The sequence below is a fragment of the Thamnophis sirtalis genome, unplaced genomic scaffold (assembly GCF_051295495.1).
Source record: "Thamnophis sirtalis isolate CommonGarterSnake01/CBP01778 unplaced genomic scaffold, rThaSir2_p1.2 scaffold_1, whole genome shotgun sequence".
Taxonomy (NCBI): domain Eukaryota; kingdom Metazoa; phylum Chordata; class Lepidosauria; order Squamata; family Natricidae; genus Thamnophis; species Thamnophis sirtalis.
Window position 1 is genome coordinate 109,929,292 of NW_028261381.1, and position 27,295 is coordinate 109,956,586.

The following is a 27,295-nucleotide window of genomic DNA, read 5'->3' on the forward strand; positions in this document are numbered from 1 at the left end:
CCGGTCCCGCCAGAGATCATCGACCAATGCCGTCTCCGTGCTGTACCCGGGCCTGAAACCTGACTGAAACGGATCCAGGTAGGCAGTTTCATCCAGGTACTGGAGAAGCTGACGTGCTACCACACTCTCGACAACCTTCGCTACAAAGCGAAGGTTGGAGACCGGATGATAGTTGGCTAAAGAAGCTGGGTCCAGGGAAGGCTTCTTAAGGAGGGGCCTAACCACCACCTCCTTCAAGGCGGTTTTGACCCCTTTTGACCCCTTTTACCACTTTTCGTGCCACATTTGTTAAACGAATCACTTCAATTGTTAAATTAATAATGCAGTTGTTAAGTGAATCTGGTTTCCCCAGTTACTTTGCTAGTCAGAAGGTCCCAAAAGGTTGACAACATGACCTGGGACACTGAAACTGTCAAAAATATGAACCAGTTGACAAGCATCCAAAGATAAATGACATGACCATAGGGATGCTGCAAAGGTCATAAGTGTGAAAAATGGGTTATGTCACTTTTTCAGTGCCATTGTAACTTTGAACGGTCAGAAAACAAACTGTTGTAAATTGAGGACAACCTGTACACTCCATGTGAGAATGTTCCTTTCCAGCCTTTGAACAGTGATTCCATGCTGCAGAATATATACTATTTCTCAACTAGATGAAATTTCTCTGCAATTCCTCTAGGATTCATCATCAGCTTGGTAGTAAATAAAGTAGGAAGTGGAATAAGGACAAGAAATTGGGTGCCTATTGATGCCATAATGTCTCTGTTAAATTATAAGGCAGAATATAGGAGACAACAGACATTCAGATTAAATTCTACCAGATGCTGGTAGTGTATTTTTTAAACTTTCCAAATTTACTGCAAATTCTGAAAACCTGAAAAGCCTACATTATTTGGTGACAATAGGAATATGGTCCAAAAATAGATTTTGGCATAATTTATTCATCTAATTTTTACTTTTTCAAGGTCTTTTTTTTTCTGCCAAAGCAGAATAAGGAGACAAGTAAGTCATTACATATTTTAGTTCCAATGATTCAATCTAATTTTGTTTTGTGCAATGAATCCATATACTTTCTGCTATTGCTGACATTAAGTATGCCGTTTATATGCATTATGATGCATTACAATTTCTGTTTAAAATTTAATGTTTTACTTTTATTCTAACTAATCCATATGGACATAAGGCCAAATATTATTCTGAATTTTGTTTAGAAGAGGCACCTACAGTTCTGAAGCTGGTTTAGATAGTCAAGTCAGGGTGCATTCCCCTTTCCCTTTAATCAAAAATGATACATGATTTGTCAGCCATTCTTTTTCCTCTTCTGTTTCCATCCAACTTCTACATTTTCACAACCTGAGACCATTTGAAATAAGCTGAAGAGAGTCAGATTACTGGGCAAATTGCATAAGTCAGCTTCTTCAGAGAATGCTGCAGAAACAATACATAACTGAATTCCTGATTTTTGCAGTATAGCTTGCCAGGCAATTTTATAAAAATATTCTCCAAACTCCACACAGAACCCAGGGACAGTTTTGATGGGAGATGATTTGTAAATAAATTTAGATTCATCAGCAAGAACCTTTATCATGTTTTGCAAAGTAACACCTGCTAGAGGGAGGGAAAGGTACATTAATCCTATTAAAGATTATTTTGAGATAAAAAAACAGTATGTCATTTAAGGAGATTCATCTCTCCCAAGAGGAATGAGCAAATATGGACTTCACCTGCATCAATCCATCAGAAAAAACGAAGCTGGAAGGGAGCTTGGAGGCTTTCTAGTCCAACCCCCTGCTCAAGCAGAAACCCTATACCATTTTAGACAAATGGTTGTCCAATCTCGTCTTTAAAAACCTCCAGTATTGGAGCATCCACCGCACTCACAGCCCACAAGAATATGATCGATACAGATGTACTTCCTAAAAATGTATTTGTTTGCCTGGAAAAATTCCTTAGCAAAATTATTTTTCCCATAAAATAATTAGAAGTTATAATATTTAATAACATGAGTGGAATAGAACATTGTCTGACCTTTTACAACACATAGTAGCTTTACCATTCAAAATGTGCTCATTTTAAGGGCACTTGAAAATATGCTCCATTATCACATAATACATCTACTGTAAATATTATATGTAGAAATGTTGGAACAACGTTAAGATAAGACTAGATAATCTGCTAGGTCATCATTTCAGAGATATTTACTTACCAGATTCCTCCAAATAATTCCTGAAAGCATCTCCCAGGATTGAATAGAACTAGTAGAGTTATGTTTTTTCTCAGAATCTTTTAATTAAAACACTGAATTTTAATATTATATCACACACGATAAAAACAATGGCAGAACTTTACAATCCTTTCACTTGTAAAGTTCTTATAAGATATAGAGATGTATTTACCTTGAAAATAACCCATGTTGAACTGAATTGTATAGCACAGTCAGAAGATGACCACAGGAAATGTTTTATAAGATTTGATGTTATATCATAAAATGCCATAAAAACAGTGGTCCTATTTAGTATGAATTTTAACTACCTAGTATATTCAATTTATTTCCTAGTTTTCTGTGTTTGGATTTAAATGTTCTAATATGTTCTTTTTTTTTAACTACCACAGATCTGGAGAATTGCCAGAATCTAACATCTAGATTGAGGGGGAGGGGGCGTTCTTGCCAGTGCCATCATACACATTTCATGACTTATGTACTTGCAAGACAAGGTTAAGATGTAAGTATGTATTAGCAGCATGGTGGCTTCATTGTAATTTGCTGTGATACTCCTGAGAATAACTTATCTTTGTTTGTAGGTGGTACTTTTTGGATTCATGTACATAGAATACAGGTTTGATACTATTGTGCAACTGATATTCTTCATAGGATCCCTATTCAAAATAGGGCAGTCCTTAAACTATGCTTTTTCACTCTTTCATTCATAATCAAGTATTATGAAAACTACTGCCTAAGTTTTATTTTCAGTATAGAATTTTGTACTGTTGCTGCTTTAGTAACTTGCTCGCTCTTACAACTGTAAGGAATACTGCAGTTTGAGTGTGAACAACACTATGTCAATAGAAGGACCATTTCAGCAAAATGCCATAGTGTACTGTTTCAACTCCTCCTTGGTAGTGCTTTCTTGGCAGTGGTATCACAGTTCTAAAACAAGTTATTATTCCGATGGAAATGATTAGAGTCCCCTTTCCCTATCTTCTAGACAGCTACTGGGGGAAAAAATTCATCAAGCTTCAAAATATAGTGCTTGGTATTGGGGAGGGGTTTGTGTGGAGGATTTAAAAACAGAATGGCAACTTTGCAATTTATTGTATTTGTTCTGTTTAATTGCACTGATTTATTTTGCTATTGTAAGCTACTCCAGGTGCTTTGCTGCATTCTGCAATTTCTTGGCAACTCAGCTCTGGAGCTCTTACAGCTTCTGCTTGGAAAATAACCACACTGCCCCTCCCTTCTCTTCTGCACAAGCACTTAGCTACCTGTTCTGATGGGGGTGGGGATGGGTTAGCAAAGCAATATAGTTGTGTAAAATAGCCTGGCCTCCACAATATAAACTCAGGCCATATGTGTGCCAGTGTGGTTTCTCTTTCACAGACAGGGAGCCTTGCTGGCTTTCAGTTCCAAGGGTTCAGCAACTTACAAGCACATGCTAGGAGGAGAGGAATGAAAAAGAGCAATGGCATCTCTCCTTCCTACCCATGTTGCGTTGCAGTCCTTCGAGCCTTCAATCTAGGTAACTGAGGTGCCCTGTCAAATTATTTGCTCTTGTATTTTATCAAGTAATGAAATAAGACTGGTTCATTCCAGCCATATCCTTAGTGAGCAACTGACAGTCAGCCACATATGCATGCACTAAGCATAGAGTTTCATCGTTAGCTGCCAACAATTTTAATCAAAGGTCACAGTCTATCTAAGAAGGTATAGGTCCAGAACATTCTGCTGCAGAAGAGAGGGTCATCCATTTTGCAAGTGATCTGGAGAGGGAGAAAGAGTGGGAGAGGGGGAGAAAGACAGAGAGAGAATTCATAAATGCTACATGATTTCAATCATACTTGTCAGGCAAGGAGCCAAGTAACCATTCAAGAATGGTAATTGACCCTATTGTCATTGCCACTAGCAAAGCTGCAGCAACAACCAGTAAAGACTTCTGATTTACTTGCCGTACTTGTACATTCAGTCATTGAATCTGGATGGCTACCTGGTTCTAATGCTAGGTGGCTTGGGTTTCATCCAGAAGCAAGGCGCTGATCTAGAGTTGAAGAGGGTTAGTTATCATAGGAATTTAAGTCATTTTTCCCTATAAAAACAGCAGTAAGAGTTGATACTATCAGGTTTTACCCAATCCATTATTCTAACCTGAAGGCTGAGACTCAAGCATATAGCTCTTTGCTAAGGTGGTTTATTACAGAGAGTAGAAAATATTTAATTAGAACAGAAAACCAGCAACTGCCAACTTTAAACCTCAAAATCCATACCAATCCATGTCCCCAGGTTCAATTCTTCTTTCTTGTTCCTGACCATATACCAACAAGAGACTGAATACTGTTGGTTTCTCAATAGGAAGAATGACAGCATTGTTATGGTAATGGATGCAGCTGGTCTCAGGCTTTTTGAATCTGACCTTGGTCCTTCTAGCCCACACAATAGCTATTTCTAAGAATGGGCTCTGTGGAAATTGCAGAGCTTGCAACAGAGCAAAACCTAAAAGAGATCCAATATTGGATCCAATAAACCTAATCCTAATTGGTAGGAAGCAACTAGGAAGACTGATCCTTTTCTTATTTGCAATGTTAAAAATTAGGACAAAGTTATAGGACTTCCTAGAGCAGGGGTATCAAATTGGCGGCCCATGGGCCAGATGTGTCATGCGCAGGCCATGCCCACCCAAGCTCTGCAAAGGGAAAAAAATGTCATGATATATCACATGATGTGATCGAGTTTGACACCCGTGCCCTAGAGATTTCAAAAATCATGGCAATATTTCCAGGAAATGTCTATGGAAGAAAATCCAATCTAATTTGCAGAGAGAACGTAATGCCTATTCTTAAACAAATGACAGTAATTCCTTTGGGACAGAATTAGGGAAGTAGGCAACTAAGGCTGTGTTGATTACAGTGGGGTGATAAATAGGCCTACAAATGATATATGATGGAGAAAGTGGTTAATTCTGGTAATGAGAGAAAGGATGGAAGAAAGTTGCACAGGACTTCCAAGAGAATATCAATATACATCCCAGTAAGTTTCCACCTATTAGAGCCCTGGAGCAATAGCCTGACCATTATATATGAGACAAGTAATTCGAAGTCAGTCAACCCCAGCGGAAGAAAAGGTAGTGGATAACCTTAGGATGCACTCCAGTAGGCTGAATTCTGCTCAGAGCATTTCTTCACTCCTGAAAGGTTACCACAGTTTTTAAAAAAATGCTGTGCACAAGAGAGAATAAATAAGTAAGTAGATAAGTAAAATACCAGTATTATTTTTATCAGTTTCACGGGGAAAGCTTAAAGGTACATAGTGCCATCAACATAACCAGGAACTCTGAGGAGAATGTACAATTAGAGTGTTCAGATTCATCTGTGATGAGATCCCAAACCTGTCTGAGAAATATAGTATAATGGTCCAAGGAAGCACCAATATAAAGGGTCAGCCCTAAAGTATATTGTTGAGCTAACTAAGGTCAACATCATAAATCCCAAAATCTGCAGGGCATCTCTGATACTATTTGAATCACAGTAATAAGCTGAACATTTCCTTCAATTCAACTGAGAAAAATACTAAGAAACTGAAGGGATGAGCTGTAATTGGAAATTTTACAAATGATCTGAAAACGAAATTGCCTAGGAGAAGGAGTGTGAATCCTATATATGCATCAGAGGTGGTATTCAGCCAATTCTCTCTGGTTTGAGCGAACCGGTAGCACTGGCGGTGAGAGGCTCCACCCACCCGCCCTGACGTAATGCACATTGCGCATGCGCAGAAGGCGGTGAACATGTGCAGATGAGGCCCGTGCAAGCAAAGCATGCACGTTCACATTTACAAACTGGTAGGGAAGGTAAGTAAATCCCACCCCTGATATGTAGGAGAAACAGATGTCAAGAAGTTATGAATCAATCATATGTTTATGGGAATATGCATGATTTCTGACGCCTCAGATAAAGCAATAGTCAAAACAGTAAGAAAAACCAATGAACAATGTTGTGAAAGTCCAAAAAGCTGTTGTCACTACTGTCTAATCTTCATGGAGGCTAGGAAACATCCCTGTTGGAGCCGAATCATGATTTGGAAGGTCCTTTAAATGAATAGATGCAAATCAATCACCAATTAGAGTAAGGAAAGAACAAGCTACAAGTGATGGTTCAAAATCCAACAAAGCTCATGAAAATATTCAAATCTCTTAGGTCTAAAATAGAAGGCATCCTTGTGGAACACCCCTCCTTGTAGTAGAGGAACGATGGCTCCTTTTCAAAGCAGATTCTCCATTTTCACCTCCAATAGCTTGAATAGAAGTAATATTTTGACAAAGCTGAATTGACACTGCTGGCAAAACAGGGTGGAATTGATTTAAATCAAGTCGATTTAAATCACAGTTTAAATCATGATTTAAATCACTAGTAAAAAGGCTTGATTTAAATCAAGTAAATTTAAATCATAATTTTTAAAGAGCAACTGTCATCCTCTGACCTGCTGTTGACTCACTGACAGCCCCAATATTGCAGAATATATAGCCTTATGCTACATAACTAAGCTTCATTTCATGCTGAATAAACTATATTGTTAATGTATCTTAAGTATAAAACTGTCTTTAGACAGATTTTGACTTCAAAAGCATTTTATTAAAATAAATCTGATAAAAATCAAAAAATCCAATCTAAATTTTAAAAATCTTTTTTTTAATTTTTTTTCAAAAATCATCAATTTTTATCCACCCTGTGGCAAAACATTGGCCCTTCCTATAACACAAGTAACCCCAAAAACTGGGAGTGATTCCTAAGTTAAGACACATGGTGAGAAATCTAGAAATCAGCGTATTGGATATTACATTAAGCACACTGTTTGCAATTGTTTCCTGCTGCTGGTTTTTTCTTTGGGAACTCTTGTCTGCAAATAGCCTGATGACCAGCTCCTGGTTTGAGGCGGAGGAGGATAGATGAAAGTGATGTGTATGATGAATGCATTGTTCATAGAGAAAGTTTAGGTCAAATGCTATGACTTTCTCCTATTATGAATTAGCTTAATTCTGTATTATCTTTATTTTCTTAATTTGTATAGAATACGCCTTGTATAATTAGATACTCACGAACTCTTCACTGGAGAAATGGGAATCTTCTACTCTTTACCACATTTCCTGAGGCATGCCAGCTACGTATGTTGGGAGGAGATCAATACTACACTGTGTAGGCTGGAACTGCAATCTGCTATGTGCTTTGCTGAGATAATTGGTTAATTGGGAAGGGCAGAAACAACCAAAAAAAAATGTTGACAATATCCCTTTTTTCTGAAGTCAGGTAAATAAAGAAAAATGACACTCCTTCCATTTCAAAATCTGGTATTTTACAATATATACCTGATGAATTGCAATTTGAAATGATAAAACTTCAGAAGTATATGATCTCATTCCAAATCCTTCTATGCTCCCTCACTGTGATAGAGATATTTCTAGAAGGAAAGAGCAAAGAAAGCTGGGAGCCTATACCAACAGTATATACTAAGGTTCATCCAAGATATAAAGATCATTCTGGTTAGAGCACGTTAGAGCATGTATGGGGAACATATATTGGGTAGCAGGCATAATTTTATATTGGGCAGGAGAAGGGAATGGTAAACATATACTGTATTTGACCATGAAAACCACACAGATAGACAATATAAAAGGACTATTATGTGATATGATAAGCCCCTCAGGTTGGATGACATCAACTTGTTACTAAAGAAAACCTAAAGAACTTTATCAATGGTATACATTAAACAGCTAAATTAAAAATTTCCAGACATCTAGTTGCTGATGTTGTCATATTTTTGTCAGGCAAAAATATACAAACAAGAACATAACATAGTTGCCAAAATGAATCCTTATAACATCTGTAAAAGTTGGTAGGAACATATAACTGAAAAAGAAGTTGAAAATGAGCAGGTTAAAATATTGGGGGATTTCTGAATGCAAACTAATAAAGCCTTTGCTCATAATACACCAGATTAAACTATTGTTGGAAAGAAGAAAGTGTAGAAGATTGATGTGGTAATAACAGGAGGTAATACAATAGAAGACCAAAAATTGGAGAAGATCACAAGCCATCAAGATCTGGACATTTAAACTGAAACACTATTGGCATAAACTGGCAGTGATGGTTCCAGTAATTATTGGCACACTAAGTGCCATACATAAAAATCTTGGACAGCAGTTAGAAAATCTGTGCACTGACAAAAATTTCCATCTGTCAATGTCAAAAGGCCACACTGCTTGGATCCACAGATAAATTATGCCAATACATTACAACCTGCTAGTGGTCTTGAGAAGAACTTGATGCATATGGTAGCTAACACTAGCTAAAGAATTAATAGCTGTGATTTCACATTTTTTTGTGTATATAAAAACATCAATTTTGATTAGGAGCTTTTGCAGGGTTGGTTGTAAGATAGGAAGTTATATGTTTTAAATAAATAAATTCATCAATAAATAAACACACACACACACCCCTCTGTGAAGTACAACCTTTACTGTGGGTATTGGGACATGTTGTCCTGGATAACTTGGAACCTGAAGAAATATGAGCCTCATAAAGTATGAGCGTTGCTGCCAAAGGGTTTTGGTGAGAGAACTGATTCAAGTGAAATTAATACTTCCAGAATTCTACAAGTGAGGAGTTTTATTTTGTGGACAGGAAATCATTGCAGTAAATTAAGTAAATCTCTCTCTTTGTAATTGTCATTGGCTGATAAACTTGCCTGTAATTTGTAGCCCATATAAAAGAAAGGTTCAATTCTATTATGATTCATAGCACAGAGAGGCAAATCTTTCTATATCACATTGTAGAAGAGGAGAAATGGTTACATTTCTATTCCAGGAACACAATCTTAACATTCTTCCCTTTTGTTTTTCGTCTTCTACTTTTATTACATGATGAAAAACCAACACCACCAATAAAAAAGAAACACACTAATAGTAAGATATACAGTAAAACAGCCAAAAGCGCTACAGAATTTTAAATAATTAAATGTAATAGGACAAAGCGATAATAAAAAGATCCATATTACAAGCATTTGTGTCAAATTAGAATTCGATCCTTGAAACTACAATGAAATCTATATCATATAGAAACGTCCTGTTTTATCTTCTTATTTTTAGAAGACAAAGACTTTTTTTTAAAAAAAGGAACCGACCTTATTTTGAATCAATTATTTGATATCAGGAGGGTAAGTTTCTTCACATTTTCGTAAGATTATTCTTTTTTCTAAAACCCAGGCTCAGTCGTGACAAAGATCTTCATAAAATGACCAGTAACCAAATTAAGAATATATTCTAACACCTTATTTACATCTTTAAACCTTATATTTCTTTCCAAAACCGTATGCTCTGATTTGAAACTGAAAGAGAGCTATGATTGGACAAGATGAAATTAGGTCAGTGAAAGAACCCTCAAATCTACAATACCAGCACACACATACACAAATCTGAAGTCCAGACTTTAAAAGATCCAAAATATTTTATCATTAATTAACATCACTCACAAATAATAATAGGTCAATTTTACATTAAAAAAAATCTTGGCCTATTGATCTTCCAAGATGAGATTTTCCAAATATTTGTTTCCCAGTTCAGGTTTCTGAATTTCTCAAGTTCTCATTCAATGAGAATATAGATTTAAAAATAAAGGCCCAACAGTAAAATTGAAAATCTGGTAGGATAAAGCCAGCATCACAAGCAGTTATGCTCAATTAGGGAAAAAATATTTGAAGGATTTTATCCTGCCATAAACTGGTTCTAATTAGTTAATCTGTGTAAAGTATCTACTAGGAATTAACATTGGAATTTCTCTTAAAATATACATTAGACATAATGCAATGTTCATTTTAATTACATTATCTTATTCCAGATACTCAATGGAAGTTTTAACTGGATTATATCTACTGAAATGTATATCCAATCTAAACATTTAGATGTAATTAATTTATATTGCCCTTACCTTGTCTGCCACTAAAAACCTGGTTTCTAAAAATCTGGTTTCTCCTCCAGGCCTTGGATTAGGATATTTCAGACAGGCCTCAGGTAGTTGGAGGGAGGATATGAAATTACATTATGTTATGTTGCCTTTGACAACTGCTGTGGTTCTCTCTCTCTCTCTCTGTGTGTGTGTGTGTGTGTTTTAAATACATACACCATTGTTGTCTTTTTAATCTTGTGAAGTCTGGAGTTTTTTTGGAGTTTGGCAATCTAGAAATTTGATAGATATTGTCCAACATATGTAACATATTTTAAAAAAAAAATACAAATCAAAGATACTTTATAGAGCCTATTCAAATTTAAATCCCAATTTATTGCAGGAGCTTATACATATTGTAGATTCCAACAAATTGGATTTTTCTAACTTATAGTATAATAAGAATATAAAACCATATTGCAGTAGAATTTCAATAAGCATTGATAATAATTATCCAAAACAGCCACAATATCATGATCATATGTAAATAACATATATTCACTTTCAAATGCCATCACCCTTAATAGCTTGAGATTGTTTATTGAGAAAACCTAATGAATCAAGAATCTTTTTAAAAAAATGGAGGAGTAGGAAGCCTTATTGGAGATATAATTATAGCCAATTCTAACACGAAGTGCACTTCATTCATTCAATCTGAACTATATCAAAGAACTTTTCAGCATCTAAAAAGATTAGAAAACTCATTTAATCATTTATCTCCTGCAGTGTCCAAAATATAAATTGTAGGATGAATATTATCAGATGCTTGTCTGCTTTTTTAAAAATTCAGGCTGAGAAAGGTGAACTATATATGGCATCACACTGTATAAACACCTGGCTGATGCTGCACTTATTATTTTAGCACCAACCTATAACTCATACATCTATTAGTGTATTTCTCATGATTTCATATTACTATAATTCATCCATTATGGAAAAAATATCTGTGGTTGCTGGAAGTCCAAAACAACTTTATAGAACTCAATCAATATATGCCACATACAATGATAAAGGCAACGTAGAAAAACTATTCACTATAAACCTCTAATAATATAAGTATCTATGAATCTATAATGGTTCTATTGTATTCAACTGGGAAACTATCAAGTCCAGGACGGCTTATAGATTGAATTATCATTAGCTATCATGTAACATAATATTTATGCCTTTAAAAAAAAATCCTCTTGAGAGATCTCTTTTCAATATTTACTTCAGAGGTAATACTACTGTTCAGTTACAAAAGTTATCAGTTTATATAATTAAGTATGTTTAAAAAAACCACACAATTAATAGATTCTGCCTCAGTATGAAACCATTCATTAGTCTCAGAGGTAAAATTCAGCAGGTTCTGACAGATTCTGGAGAACCGGTAATGGAAATTTTGAGTAATTCAGAGAACCGGCAAATACCACCTCTGGCTGGCCACAGAGCGGGGAGGGAATGGGGATTTTGCAGTATCCTTCCCCTACCACGCCCACCAAGTCACACCCACAGAACTGGTAGTAAAAAAAAAAAAATGAATTTCACCACTGATTAGCCTGTATTCCAAATATAAAATTTGGAATATTAGAAAGCCAGTTTGTTCTAGTGGCTAAGGCACCAGACTAGAAAGCAGGAAACCATGAAAGCCAGCTAGGTGACTTTGGGACAGTTACTCTTTCTCAGCCCAACTCACCTCCTAGAGTTGTTCTGGAGGAGGAACAACATTTCATAGGAAGAAGAAGGTATTTGGGATATGTTTGCCACCTTGAGTTATTTGTAAACATAAATAAAGGGGAAAAAGTATGTAAAGTAAGTAAGCTGGTGAGCCAATAAGTCCCCCTGTTTCTTTCCTTTTTTCCCAATAGTTCAGATTAAGTGATTGCTGCACTTGAAAGAGTACTCAAGTTGTTCTGAATATAGTACCTCTAATTTAAATATAGCTGTTAAAAATTGCATTTTGCTCTTAATCTGTATCCATCCACTATCTCCAATTTAAAATCAGCTGGCAATGAAAAGACTCCATCAATACATTCTTCCATAAATATTAACAAAGGCTGTAAACCCAAGGTACATTCATTAAATCATATCTGAGAGCTGCCTATGATCGCTGAATACAATTTATAGTTTGCATTCAATCTGTCATGAGACTGTTCTTTTACTTCTAAAGACTTTATTCTGGCTTCATGAAAAATAATAATTCTTTACACTACATCCAAATCTTTGTTAAATGTTAATAGGTTTGGCTTCCACAGTCCTCAGTTTCCCCATGGAGCTCAGATTTGCCAGTTTCTAGACTTGCAAGTCTGCAGTCCATCTGTTTAGACATTGATCGAAACTTCACCATTTATTCAGAGCTAATTATTTATTCTTGTCAAGATAGAGATGCTCTATCTACTGTACCATCTCCTCTCTGCATGGCATTTCAATGGAATATATAATATAAAGGAATCCATAACACATACTATTTCCTTATTTTAGGGGTATGATTATTTAAATAGTTGCACCAAAGTAGTTAAACCAAAATGTGGAGTTTGGTGTATATCATTCACCATTCAACAATCTATAATCAGCAATTTCATCCATAAGGTCAGAGTGGGGCAAAGGAAAACAAATAACTAAACAGCCATCAAACGCAGAGTTCACTGTGAAATGATCCTTTCTCTGATAAAAGCTGTATCAAAAAAAAATGTACTTCTAATTCTTGCGCATATATTTTAACAATGTGCCATTTGGGCTAAGGTTACATGTTGCATTGGCTGCCCCTTTAAGGAAGCAAACTTTCCTAGTGTGTTTTATTGCCTAAGATAGCACTAGAAGTCATGGCTTCTCAAATCATAACCATGTTCAAATATTTTCCCCTTATGGTTTGCAAACAAGACCTCGGCTGCTGTTTCCACATTCATCTCTTTTTCCTCCCCAGGCCTAGCCAGACTAAATCACTGTAATTTTGAGAACTTGGGGAAATGTTCAAATCATTAGCTATTTAAGATAGCAAAAGCAAGGTAGAGTCAGCCACTATAATCTTTCCTCCAGTCTGTAAAATACACCAAAGAGAAAAACATTGATTTGTTCAAGATTACAGTCAGTAGCAAAATTACCACCTTAGGAGACAGAATCAATGTAGTTCTCGGATGTGACGAGAAAGATACATCCTAAGAAGAGACTGATACCTTTTAGATGGTTTTGGTAGTAGTCCCATTTTATTGATTTTCAAGTATTTTTAGATATTGTAAGCTTCGGAGAGCCTTTTGGAGCGTGGCAGTATATAAGATTAGTCAATAAATCAATCAGGTCTGGAAGCAGAAGGAGAGAAGAATATGGTGTTACATTGAAATCTACTATTATTATATTCCGATTAATTTCACATAGCAGTTTGTGATAAATGTTTTAGGATACAAGCATCCTAAAACATTCAGCATAGTGCTGTATCATTCAGGATATATCATTACTTATCCTCCTACCACTAGCAGCCTATTAGCTACAAGGGAATACTCATATTTATGTCTGACATACTGTACCCTAGCTGATGAAAATAGCGACAGCAAGGAACAGTGACAATACATCCCCAATGACACTCTCTTAATGTCTCCTAAAAGACCTTCTCCAAAATGGTACCGTTTTGTCAACAGGCTGTCAGGGCTGTAGAAATAATACAACCACCATGGTTTTAAAGGCATCTTAAAAAGCATCAAAATGTTTCAGCTGTGGGACTGCTTTCCATCACATATTTGGAAAACATGTCGGAAGGATTCAAGAGTGCTGCTAATGGTAAGAATAGCCTCTTAAGTTGAATAATTCATGGGGAATAAGGAAACACCAGCCAGTTGAAGAACAAAAGCAGCACACAATGCAACATAATGATGAAGTGGCAGCAACACAGATGGAGCTTTCAGATACACTGATTATGGTGACATCATACACCAGCCATAATGCCAGATGAATACACATACGCACACATGTCTGTTTTCATCTATAATAACAGTGCTTTGTTCTTCAGATGAAATCTTAAATCCACTAGCAACCCTTAATTACGCTCAGTCGCACCATGAAATAGCCAACCCGCACCTGATTTTGAAACATAATTTTAAAAGTTTTCACCATATTTAGAAGTCTCTCCTTGATCTTCTTTTCTGCAAATAGCTATAATTTGCATACCAACCACAGTGGCACAAAAATGTAAATGCGTAAGTATAAAATAATTGCCTCTTGTGGTAAAAGTGATCACTAATCCAGAGTACCTATTTTGCCTAAATAATCATGCACTATAATAACTTTGTTCTCCTTTCTAGGTGAATGAGGACGAATTTGGTTTAGCACCCATTGTTATCAACAGGAAATAATAGAAGTCCTATGTATTATGACTATGCTGAATTGATTTGGATCAAAGTAGAAAATGAAAGACGACTTTGAATGCAGCTTCACCAAGCATCAGACAACAAGAATTAACAAAAAGCAATAGTGCCTGCTTCTGAAAGATAAAATATTGTCTCATTACTAAAGCTACTTTTAAATTATTTCCTTTCCCTTACAAGTCCCTTCAAACAAACTAATAAACCCAAGTGCAATTACACAGCTGGAAACAGAAGCAGAATGCAAAATATTCTGGGAAGGAATGAAGGCAGATTAACATCTGCCTATATATTAAGTAGGCAAAAGCAGCATTCTCCTTTTAAAGGCAATCTAAGGCAGAATGGGATTCCTGTTGTACTTTAAAAGCTTACTTCTTTCAACAAACACCTCAGAATCCTTTGCATTGTAAAGGGAGAAAAGTAGATTTTGAAAATACTTTGCTGCCATGTTCTCTTTAAAATTGCCAAGATCATCAAGAATTATAAGCAAAACTCAATCAATTCTGCTACTAAATCACTATCTCTGCATTAAAACTAGGGTGAAATAAGGGCAAAAGAGTATGTATTAAGGATTAGGAGGAGATCATGCTTATGAACAATGAGCAACCTCTTTGCTGGGAAATCATACTAAAAGAGAAAGGAAGGAAAGAAAGCAGAATTGCTCCAGTTTGTTAAGAAAACAACAGATCTTATTAACTTTAGCTTTAACCTAAATCCAATAGGCTGGATATATTGGCAAATCCGATTGGTAATCATTAGACAGCTATGCTTGAAAAGAACAGGAATATCGACTAAGAGATGGAAAATTTACTTCTTTGTACTGCCTCATATATTTCCATGTGTGTCCACTTGTATTCCTCCGTATCTTCTACAGGACTGTCAAACTCATGACCTGTAGGCCAGATACGTCATGTGCTGGCCGTACCTATGCCCGGTTTAACAAAGGGGGGGAAAGTCTTGATACATCACGTGAGGCCACCGTGACGACATGAGTTTGACACTCCTGTTCTACATAATCCACTGTAGCGGGCAATGCTGTCTACAATAATGTCAGCTAACTAAATCCACTCTTGAATAGGTCATATCCATCTCCTCCAAATGTACAATATTGACCATCCTTCTCTGCTGCCCAAATAAAACACAAGTAAGCAATGTAAATGTACATCATGATAAAATTAACAAAAAAACCCTAAGGAAATCTCAGGTAGGACACATAAAAACACAGCTAAAATGCTAAAATACTTGTGTTAATGGATTTGATAATGACACTGATTGCCTCTCATTTAAAAGGAAATTGCATTCTTAATGAGTCCTGCAGAAACCTCTTGTTATTTATTCTGCAATCTGGAGATTAGTTGCTAAGGGTTTTTCGGTAAAAGGGAAACAGTAGTAAAGAACACATCAATGTTCAGTCTCTTAAATTTGTTTGAAACATAAATAATCTTTAAACATACCTAGTTTATCTTTTTGTATGATTAAGTGTGCCAAATTAATTCTGCTATAATACATGAGAAATAAAAATATGTATGCCATCTCTGCTAACTCCATCAACTTTTGCAGCCATTCATCCATTGTAGGATTCAAAGTGTTCTTCCATTTTTGTGCATAAAGTTTTCTTGGCATGCGGTCAACCTATAAAACATCAAAATTCCATTTTTTACAAGTTCTTTATCCATTAATCAATCTGCAAATATATAAATTTAATTATATATTTGCAACATTAGAAAATGCTCAATTTAAATGAATATCGTGTGGCCTTTCTCTATAGTAAACTCTTATTTGATAAATTATACAATATCTACCAGCCATTCAAATACAACTAATTGTAGTAACTAATTGTTAAGTTGAAGGGCATATGCACTAGGTACAGATGGGGGGGAAAGACAATTAGAAGATAGTCTTGGCTTGGGCATATCAAATGGCTATCTATATAAATGTCAATCTGGTAATACATTTTCTAAATTGAAAAATATATATACTGCAATTTTATACAGGCAAATATTTCCCATCTGCATACTTTCAGAACCATTTGATGCCCATATGTGATACCAATAGGCTTTTGATTGAAATGAGGGGTCCTTGGTGCTCTCTGAGCTTGGTTGTTTTCTTGCAGATGTTTCAGTATCTAAACTAGGTAACATCATTGCTGCTGCTGTTACAACTAAGCACCAAGAGCACCAAGGACCCCTTATTTCAACCCTGAGCTACAAATATTCTCCTTTATTGGAAGCTTATACAGATGTGTCCACTGTTCAGGTTGGAATGGAGAATAAAGAAAGCAGCCCTCAACACTAGTTTGCAGTTAAAAGTGACAAGAGGAGAAGAAGATTCAGATTAAATTCTGAATCTTTGAAAATACCGCGGAGGTTTTCCTTTGCTACTGCAATGATAGCTAAGGAAAAAGAAACATGTAATTTCTCCTGACATCAACTTCCCCTCTGCCTTAAGAAGATAATTATTCACTTGTGAAAAGGAAACCGTTAATGATTTGGAATGTTTCTAATGGGGTCCAATCAGAGAACTATGAATGTCCTATATTAGGAGTGTCAAACTGAAGGCCCGTGGGGCAGATTTGGCCCACAGAGTGCTTAGGGCCGCCCTGGAAACAGTGGACTGACCCGCGGTGCCTCTGCCAATGAAAATGGAGCTTGGGAGGGTCTTTTCACTGGCAGAGGCAGGGGCTGTGTGGGCCCCCTGAGCTCAATTTGCAGTGGCAGAGTGCTACCAAAATAAACTACTAGCATAAGTGGATTCCCCCTAGCCCCGCCTGGGCCACCACAGGTGCCCCCACACAAGTGATATCAAGCTGACCACACCCACCATGCCCATGCCCACATGGACACCCCCCCCCCAGTTTAAACACAATCCTGATGTGGCCCTCAATGAAATCAGTTTGACACTCCTGTCCTATAGTATTATGGGGCAAGAACAGAAACAGAGCATTTTCAACAGCTTTGACGACATGTTCACTTTTAAAATGTCACGCTAAAGAAGGCAGGATGATAAATAATTTGGTTCATATGATATTATCACAGCTTTAAGATTATTTAGATTATTACAAAATTAACCCATGTAGCATATTTGTGCGCTCCTAAAAAGAGGAATATTTGGAAAATGCAGCATAGGAGCACTGACATGCTAAAGTTACTTAAACTATAGATCTGTCAAGATTGTGAATCAATAGTGCAGGCTAAATGTTTTTCCAAGCGTATTAGTGGATCAAGAGACTGGTCTCTTGATCCACTAATATGCTTAGAAAAACATTTAGATGTTTGCTCTTAGAAAGGATCATTCAATAGCAAGGGAATGAAATATCAACTGTCCTAATGCTGAAGCAAATATAGGATTGGTTGGTTATGTGCCCAGATCATTCAGTAAATGGTTGATAAATGACAGGATGTGCATACTTTATTTACTTGGCTGCATTTGGCTCAAACTGGAATTACAAGCTTCAGAGTTGCACAGATCTTTTAGCTGAGCAATACAAAATGCAAATCTTTTCTATCCGAAACATTTAATATATCCCTTGGTGTCACTTGTATCAGCACATTAGTTTCATCCTCTACCTTTCCAGCTGATGATAATAGGCAGCAGAGCAAGAGTCTGTTTCCCCCACCCCTATTTTTGTTCCCATCCATGATAAGATTGCCTGCAGAGGCTTTTTGTTTTTGGATTGCATAGAAGTTACTCTGGATGGATTTTTATCAGGATACAAAATATGCTGAGCTACACTAGTTGGAATCCAATTCTTGCAGATAATGTAGCTTTGAAGGCGTAGAAAACAAAAGGAGATACAGTTAAGAGGTTTTTGCCAACAATTAAGCCAATTAAGGGGACTCCAGGACTCTCCGATTGATTGATTGATTGATTGTCTGCTGTCTACTTACCTACCTACAGCTGCCCCAACACTCTGGATGGCAGGTACCATAATTAAAAGCCAGAAAAAGCAAAAAGCAGATAAATTGAGCAGAAAATAAATCTCACATGACAAGAGAAAACACACATCACTGTCAAAACAAACAATGCAAAACATCGCATGGGCACATTCTTCACATTTCTTTTTTCCATATTGTGATGCATAGAAGAGATTTTTCTATTCTTCAGCTGGAAATAATTGAAATAACTGTAAAGGAGCTCTGAAGACAGATTATTTATTCATCTAAGCACATGGGGGTTGATGGGAAACTCTGTATTACTGTATAGGAATATTTTTTGTACTTTACGTTGTTAACCTCTAATTGAACAAATGATACTGATCCCATTATCTGTTTCTGTATTTGTTGATAGAGAGAGGGGAAGAGATAGAATGAAGAGCATTTTTAAAATTAAGTCAGTAATTTCCAAATGGTGAATTTATTCCTGGATACTATTCCAAAGGTTACGCTAGTTTCCCAAAACAATTTGATTAATTCTTGAGCTCATTCATTTCCTTTTCTACCCAGAGCTTTAAAAATCAGTAAACGTCTTAATTAAATTTCCTAATGATAAATTCTAATCGTATCAACCTATTTAAGTATGCTTGCCTCTTCTGTTTCCTACACCAAAAGCAATGTATTAGCATCTTAATGGTTGTTCCTAATTTACCTGTCTTCTAGATCCTCAGGGAACGATCTCCAGGAAGAAAAAATCTGTGTGGCTTCTATTTTCACTTTTCTAGGTTTCACTGGATCAAACCAGTAGTGTTATAGCATCAGCTTAATTTATGACTCAAACATGTCATCTCAATATTAAACGCAGTATGCCATCTACAAGGGGGGAAAAAGCTTCCAAAGATACAACCATAATTAATTAGCTCAGGGGTGGGGCAACCCAGTCCTATCTCAGAGACACCTTCTATTAATTGTATATCAAACATTTTGTGAGATTTTGCTGATAATTTACTGATTTAATCTTTTCTTTCAACACCCCACCCCTGCAGTTGCAAATGGTGGGCATCTTCCTCAAAGAAGCATATCCTCTATTCTCATAATTAAGAAAATTCACATAAAATGGGTACACAATTCAGTAGTATGCAATTGTTTCAATATTTTTTAATGAAGGTTGCATTACCCACAAACCTTTATTTGTTCATCTTCTCAACAGGCATTGTTAGAGAAAAAAAACCCATAACTCTACTAGGTTGAATTAAGAGTTTTGCTTAAACCAGGCAGTATCTTGAAAATAGTTGGCAACTTTTTCTCTTCTTTCAATAGAATTAAATTTATCACCATTTTATATGTCATTAAGGGAACCAACATTCTTACTAGCATGAACTGCCAGATGAAAAAATGTGAGCTGTTTCTTTCTTAATCTGATCGTACACAAATTCTTACAAGCTTTTGTTTTTCAAAGAAGAAGCTATTTGCTCATTGAACTGGACTTAAATCGGGGAATTAAATGGCTTATGCATTCTTATGAGCACCCTCTGGTGGTAGTTGTTATTTTATTAGACAGATTCAAAAGGATGCCTCCGCCCATACAATTTAATTTGGTGCTGCCTGAAAAAGCATGAACAGTATAAAGTGATTTCCACGCTCGAGAGGGGGACTACAAACCATAGCCTTGACTATACACACTTTTGTTGGCCAGGTAGTATCTCTGCTTTTTAATATGCTGTCTAGATTTGACAGTTTTCCTTCCCAGGAGCAACTATCTCTATCATATTATCTATTTCCCTGAGAATAAGACCCAACTGGAAAATAAACCCCAGCATGATTTTTCAGGATGCTCCTAAAGTAAGCCTTACCCAAAAATAAGCTCATTAAGATTGTCAGCCAGATGGACACATTTAGTCCTGTATTTCCCCAAAAATAAGACCTAACCAGAAAATAATCCCTAATGCGTCTTTTGGAGCAAAAAAAAAAATAAGATCTGGTCTTATTTCGGGGAAAACGTGGGTACTTGAAGAGCAATGTTTGCACATGTGTTTGTGAAAACGAGCATGTTCCCCTTTGTGTAAGCTGTTTAAAGTAGCTAAAAGCATTGCCATTCAAGGAAATCAGTAACAAAAAGCACACATTAAACATGAGGGAGGATGGCGGTGGAAGCAGAAGCCAGCACAACCAGAAGTATCCAGTGATTTTATCTGGATGTCAGAAAGTGAGCGTAATGCTATGTGGGAATGTCCTTTGGAGACAGGGCAAAAAGACACAGCCAAGAGAATGGTCAGATAAAAGGGAGCTGAGCACGCAGCAGGAATGTGGGTGGGGCAAGAGTCTCAAAAGAGATCCTCCCTAATTTCTTAAACTGTAAACAAAGACTTTGGAAGAGAGCTGTACTTTCAGACTTGTAAGATTATGTTAATATAATGTTACAATAGTGTAGAAAGAACTTGTTTGGTGGTTGTCTCCTGTCTGGTTTACTTCATAAGGCTGATATCAATTTTGCAGGTCTCGTACTCTCTTCCAGTGAGAGGAATTTGAGGAATGCCTCCGATCCTCATGGGATTACGCTATCCGCTGAACATTTATCAGCAAAGTTGTTGCAACATCAACAGCAGGTAGACATACGGCTGACCAGCTTGCAAAACGCCATGATACATTCAGCTGGGGCAGAATTTGCTTTAACTTGCAGTAGCTCAACAATCTGAAAGCTCAGCTGCCTTTTATCTGACTATATTTTCTTTTCAAGTGCTGGATGTTTACTCAGAATCCCCACAGGTCCAAAAGACCAAATAGAAATATGGTAACTTTTAAGATGTTCAGTTGCAATGCCAGTCAAATAGTTGTACAGTCATTGGTACTGATTATGCTGATTTTTGAGAATGCCAGGGCCTGCTTCTTAATTCCCTACTTGGTTATGTACTGGACAGTAGTGATTTATTTTGCACACAGCTACTTCAGTTGGACTTGGCTGATTCCATTTCCTTGAATGTGGCAAAAGTGCGTTTTATTTTGTAAACCCTAATGTGACTTGGTTGCCTTAATGATGTAGTTATTTTTTTATGATTAAAAAAAAGATATTTGAAATGCAATCTGTTTAATTGTTCTATTACCTGGTAGAATTCTGATTAGTGACCATAATAAAGCATTTTCAGAAATTATGTATATTGACAGAAATCAGAATGATCTAATCTTTATCTTGTCCAAATCTCTCTGAATGGATTTAGGTTTTTATTTAGTAGTAATTTGAGTAGAAAATGATTGGTTTATTCATGTAGTAGGACATTTTTCAATGTTTCTTAAGAACACGCTGTGAAGAAATGAAAATATCATAGTGCAATTAATGTTTAACAATTTTATTCAAGTAAGTGTGCTCTAATGTTGAGACAAGGCTTAGAATAGCATTACACTGTAATACAATGGTAATCTTAGCCATTGAACCAAGCCTGCTTGGCATCCTTGGTTTACCTTTCCCCCCACAATACATTCAGGGGAAAAAAGAGAAAAGGGAATCAGCTTATTCGATTTACATTTTGTTCGCTGGCATAAAATAAATTAAAACACAATAGAGATATATACATAATACATTGACAAAACCCAAAATACAATAAATTACACCAAATGTAACCTGTCGATGTAACCCACAAGATTAAAACAAACCAGTCATTGCTGTCAATATTTTTAAACTCCAAAGGCGACAGGCTGTAACACTTTTTTAAAAATAAAATTACTCTCCCACCCTTTTCCTAACTTGCTGCTGAGTACAAACAAAAAGGCAAACTTCCACATCACTTAACCACTATCACAAAATGAAGAACACAGAGTGTTTAGCATACAAAAACTTGTAACAATGAACTGGGGGACAAAAACATACCTTCCTTGTACTACAGCCTTTATAGCAAGATTTTAACAAACATCGTATTGGGACAGAAACCCCAATGGAATTTATCATGCCAGACTGAATGAGAAGAAACCAAGGATCCAACTTCCTCTATACGTTGCCACGCAAAACACTTGTTATGTGTACTTAAACTAACATCAACCTAAAATGGCCGCATTCCAAACCAGGGCATGCAAGACCACATGTGCTAACCTGTGAAATACATCACACATGTACAATTATTCCACGTGAGCAGTCTTTCAAGAAGACCAAACCACACCCAATCAAGAGGGGGGGGGGAAAGATCCAGAGATGGCTGATTATGATTACAGCAGATAGATTTTGGCCCAACTACACTTCTAAATTTTAGCAGCTATAGATTGAAGAGAGTTCATTTGATAAGCAGCCTTGCCCACATTACATAGAGGTGGCAAGATATAAAAGAAGAAACAGATTACTTACTTGTAATATTCTTGAAGCTGTCAAATGCACAATCAATATACATTCTGCAACTGTGCACAGCAATCTTCAAAACTTTGCCTACCAAACTTGTGTGTGTGCGGGTGTGCATGTGCGTGATGACGGCAGCGATAATCAATCAAAGTATATCCATTAAAGACATTTAATCTCAGATCTGGAGAGCAAACAAACATTTAAATAATACTGATACTTACATTCCAGTGTGCTAAAATTCTGCTATTTGATAGGGTAATAAAATGACCACGGTCACGCTCTATCCTCACAGAAAAGAAATAGTTTGCTCATAGGTATGGAATAATATGAAAGATTCATATCTTTCATATGGAAAACATGGATAGCCTATGTGCCCAATCATGATACACAATACCAGCTTTAGCATATTGTGACAAGCCACAGTTTAGTTAGCTTATGATGCCACAAATTCCAGTTTGTTTGTTTTTTTGTAAAGAAGGATGCATATGTGAAAAGTTCTCTCTAGTCAACATACAGCATTTTCCTCAGATGGGCAGCTTGAAAACAAGTCCGTTTTTCCTGACATTAAAAAATAGGCATTAATAATTTGCATATTCATGGACAGAAGTTGTGCAAATAATTTTGGAATTATTAGGGGGAACCCTAGCAAAGTGCAATACACGGTAGAGTTGTGTGTGTGTGTGTGTGTGTGTGTGTGTGTACATGTATGTCTATGTCTATATGAGTGTGTGTCTCTGTGTGTGTGTGTGTGCATGTGTTAATATTGTGTTGAAGTGCTGAAAAGCTAATGGTATAGAACTTCCTATGTGATATTGGTTGGAAATAGGCATGGGAATTGGAAATAAGGTTTTAAAAAGTACTTCACTTTTAAAAATGCAATCTTCTTATAGAATGGTTGCCTGTCAGGTTACATTGAAATCCACTGGTTTTATATATACTGTAAGTTAAGAACAAAGCATATGAGCCACTATGACAATCTGACTTCTTCTTTCTTAGAATCTTTCTCTGCTCATTAATATTTCATGGCATAGTGTTTGAAAGATGAACGTGAACTGGGGATACTGAAGTTTAAATCCAATTTAGATATATTAATCTCACTAAGAGATATTTAATAAGATCTCACACTATCCATTATTGCAAAGAGATGGTGGATGGAATGGGAGAGGACAATGACCATTGCCCTGAGATTCTTGCAAAAAAAAAAGTGGAATTCAGATAAATCAATACATGAAATAATATACATGACATTTGGAAATAACTGCCTTTTGTTAAGTTTGCTATTCTTAGAGTTAATTTTTGCAATGTGCACTATAATGTTAATCATGCAGTTGGAGATTCCAAGAGTTTATTAACCATTCAGTTTGCTTCAGCAACAGGTCTCACATGTTCAGGTAATTCAGGGAGTTTCTCAAAATGGCTGCCCTGAGACTTCAACAGGGCGCAACACTTAGACATTTTGAATAGTGAATTTGGAGGGTGCTTCAGTCATTTCATGAAATGTCCCATAAAATGAGTTTTCACAGCCCTGGTTACCTGTGTTCTCCCCAAAGTTCCAATTGTTCTGTTGCACCTTCTTCATTAAAGCCATATCAAAGAACGTTCATTTGTTTTAAAAAATGGGATTGAGACAAGACCAAACATGATTATGATGAGAGCAAAGTTCAAACCACCAGTAAGAGCTTAGGAATTGTCTAGCTTAGGCTGGCCAATGCTTATAACTGGAACAATATGGAGATGAAATGTTAAAGCATACAAAACAGCAGTATTTGACCCTAGAAAGATACAAGCCATTGCACCAGACTACATAAGTGTGCAAGTGTTTTTTCCATGCTGATTGTTAAGATTGTATTCTCTAGGCCCAGCTAGATGAATAAACTAATATGGAACTAATTCAAGATTTACCTAGCCTATACTTTATAACAAAGAGAGAGATTTTTTCATCATATGTAACTTATCTTAATTTAAAGTAAATTGTCTACTTCTATTGAGGGCATAAGTTCCCACTTGCACAGTAAGTCTATACTTCTGTTGCATGAGGTAGCTATTAGTACAGATGGAGAAACTGAGGCACATATGGCAAATTGATTTGCCCAATGTCATAAAAGAAGCTGGTGGCACAAGCAAAGTTAAGCCTGAATTGTCAGAATTCATATTTAGTTTTTAGGCAACAATGGTGCCAAAAATTTGTAAAACATTCTTCACAAGTGGCCAGCTTACAGTTCAAAGTAAGGAACTGTAGCCAGTCATTGTTAGACAAAAACAAGTAAACAAAAAAAATCAAAATAGTTACAATAGGGAGAAAACATCCCACAATCTGAAGTTAAATATGTAGCGTAAGTGTATAGGACGAGTTAGTTTTTTCAGTTCTTTTTAAAAATCAAATATTACAATCAGCTGAAATAAAAAATAAGAAATAGACCTAATCATATAACATGGGAATAAGAGATCAATGCATGTTGCTTGCTTTACGTGGCTAGCCAATCTGTATCAAAACTTTACACTCCTAGTCAGAAGATTAGGTGAAAAAAGGCATGTGCAATTAACAACTTTTTCATGAAAAATATTTCCAAAATCTGTGCAAGGAATGCAGAATTCTATATCTGGTTTTCTTTTTTTTCATTGAATTATACCACTTTCTAATTGCAACCCAAATCTTCTGTAATTTTGAAGATGTAAAAGTGTTTTTACATGATTGGGCTAGATCAAAGTATCAGTGTACCAATTCTTCATTACCAGAGCTTTCCCACTACATACATCCCACTGGTGATTCTGCCCTGATGTAACCCTGCATTCATTTACCCATCCAAAATAGCTGACTTCAGGAGTTTGAAAATAGGCTTTGAAACTCAAGGCTCTCTACCTCTCAACAGAAATCATTAAATATAGTTGAATACATGCTTTATATGATGTTGGCAAGTTCATTTTTTATAGGGAACCAACTGCCCCACCCCCTGAGTGAGGAGGCAAGTCAAGGGGGCAAATGATAAAAGGTGTGGTACAAACTTTGCCCCTTTTATACATGAGTTGTCCTACAAGCAAATATATAAGGAGCAGAGCTTGCATTATGATGTCAAAACCCACAATGTTGTCAACTGGAAAAAGTGAAGGCTTCCTGCAGATAGCCTAGAATCCCCCATGCCTACAATATTCAGACTCAACAGTAGTTTCATATGCATACAGAAAAGGAGAAGGGCAGAAGAAGAAGAAATTAGTTTAGCATAGGAATGCCCCAACCTTGACAACTTTAAAACTTTGTGGGCTTGAACTGCCAGAATTCAAATTGGGGAATTCGGAGAGTTAGACGTCCCCAAGCCTTACAGATGCCAAGATTTGACACAACCCTGGTTTAGAGCATTGAGAGAGAAAAACAACATGAAGTGTGACAAGAGTGCTGGTGCAGGAACATTTTTACATATTTTCCTGCTCTCTAACAGTGTACAAACACTGATGTCTACTTTTGCAAATTATCATAGTATTCTTGAAAAATCAAGAACAGGGGCTTAGATGTCTCGCATTGCTTGTTGCAGTTTAACAAGGACTACAAGAAACTCCAGAAAAAGAGTCAGCAATTCTGTGTAGCTCAGCCACATGCAGCTATAAAAAACGGGGTTCCCCAATGCCAGTTCCGTAGCGGACCAAGAAATGTGATATGGTTTCAGCACCAACTTCCTACTTTACCTGGCTTGAAAGTGCATTCTTAGTGCAAGAAGTAGAACTGAAGCAAAAAGGAGCTTACCAGCCCCTTGTGGATTTCATGCTAGGACCAAAATTCTTGCTTGAGTTCATATGCTGTAGATTTATGTGTTCTGAGTTCTGTTCTGCATAGCGGCACTGTGCTGTCCTGATTCTGACCTTCAGCATCCATGTCCAGCAGTGTCCGTTCCTCTTCAGGCAGCCTGACACGAAAAGAAAGCAGTGTGGACTGCTCTTCAACTGTGCTGCTACTGCTGGCAAAGCAGGAATCCAGGTTACTGGGAGTTTCAGTACTGGAACTATTAGCAGAGGATTCACCCCTAGCCTTACTTGGGGATACAAGCCACCAGGGATCAACTCGCTGCCTGTTAGCTGAAGGGCGTGGCCTAGGTAGGAATTCCAAGGTCTTGGGTCTCTCCAACATGGAATCCTGTTGAGCACTATAACGCCTGGGGGTTGGAGGGAAGATGAGGTTGGGATCTGGCAGACGAGGGACTTCATTTGGACCCTGACTTGGACTAGGAGTTTTTATTATACCTATTCTCTCACCAGGAAAAAAAAATCACAAACAGAAGAAAGGAACGGGGAGAGAGAAAAGAAAGAGAAACCAACCAGTTAGACAGCACTGATGAAATGAGGCACTGGGATCATTTAGTATACAAAGGGTGTATTAGACAGAGGGAGGATTCAGTTCACATAGGAGCTACGGTGACTATTATTGCTGACCCAAGCAAATCTGTATGGCAAATGCCAGTATAAGAATAGAGTGACAGGTTACAAGGTCGTCATATACCCAACATGCAGTTTAATGCCTCTTTTGCTGGAATTATTTTTTCCAATGTGGACAACTTAGCACTAAATCTAAAACCAATTTTATA

The 27,295-nt window shown here is 36.6% G+C and overlaps 1 protein-coding gene and 1 long non-coding RNA gene across 6 annotated transcripts in view; one reads left to right on the forward strand and one right to left on the reverse strand.

Annotated features, from left to right (window-relative positions):
- The first annotated feature begins 258 nt into the window (after positions 1-258).
- Positions 259-15,675, forward strand: LOC148049676 (uncharacterized). Its single transcript, XR_015697511.1, has 3 exons — positions 259-2,723; positions 7,274-7,509; positions 14,472-15,675. It is a non-coding gene; the product is annotated as an uncharacterized LOC148049676 (long non-coding RNA).
- The window catches only part of MAP3K9 (mitogen-activated protein kinase kinase kinase 9), a 53,252-nt gene continuing 29,876 nt past the window's right edge, over positions 3,920-27,295 (reverse strand). Inside the window, exons 11-13 of one of the 5 annotated variants that reach the window (XR_001313645.2) lie at positions 15,986-16,163; positions 13,353-13,475; positions 3,920-3,978 (exon numbers count right to left, since the gene is read on the reverse strand). Coding sequence is in view for 4 of the 5 variants with exons in the window: in XM_087721676.1 (XP_087577802.1) it covers positions 26,482-26,954 (473 nt within the window). In the remaining variant the exon portion in view is untranslated. Of the gene's footprint in view, positions 3,979-13,352; positions 13,476-15,854; positions 16,164-21,731; positions 22,906-23,449; positions 26,955-27,295 lie in introns of those variants that run through there. The other 4 variants (XM_014068068.2, XM_087721697.1, XM_087721682.1 and 1 more) reach the window with 4 other exon arrangements.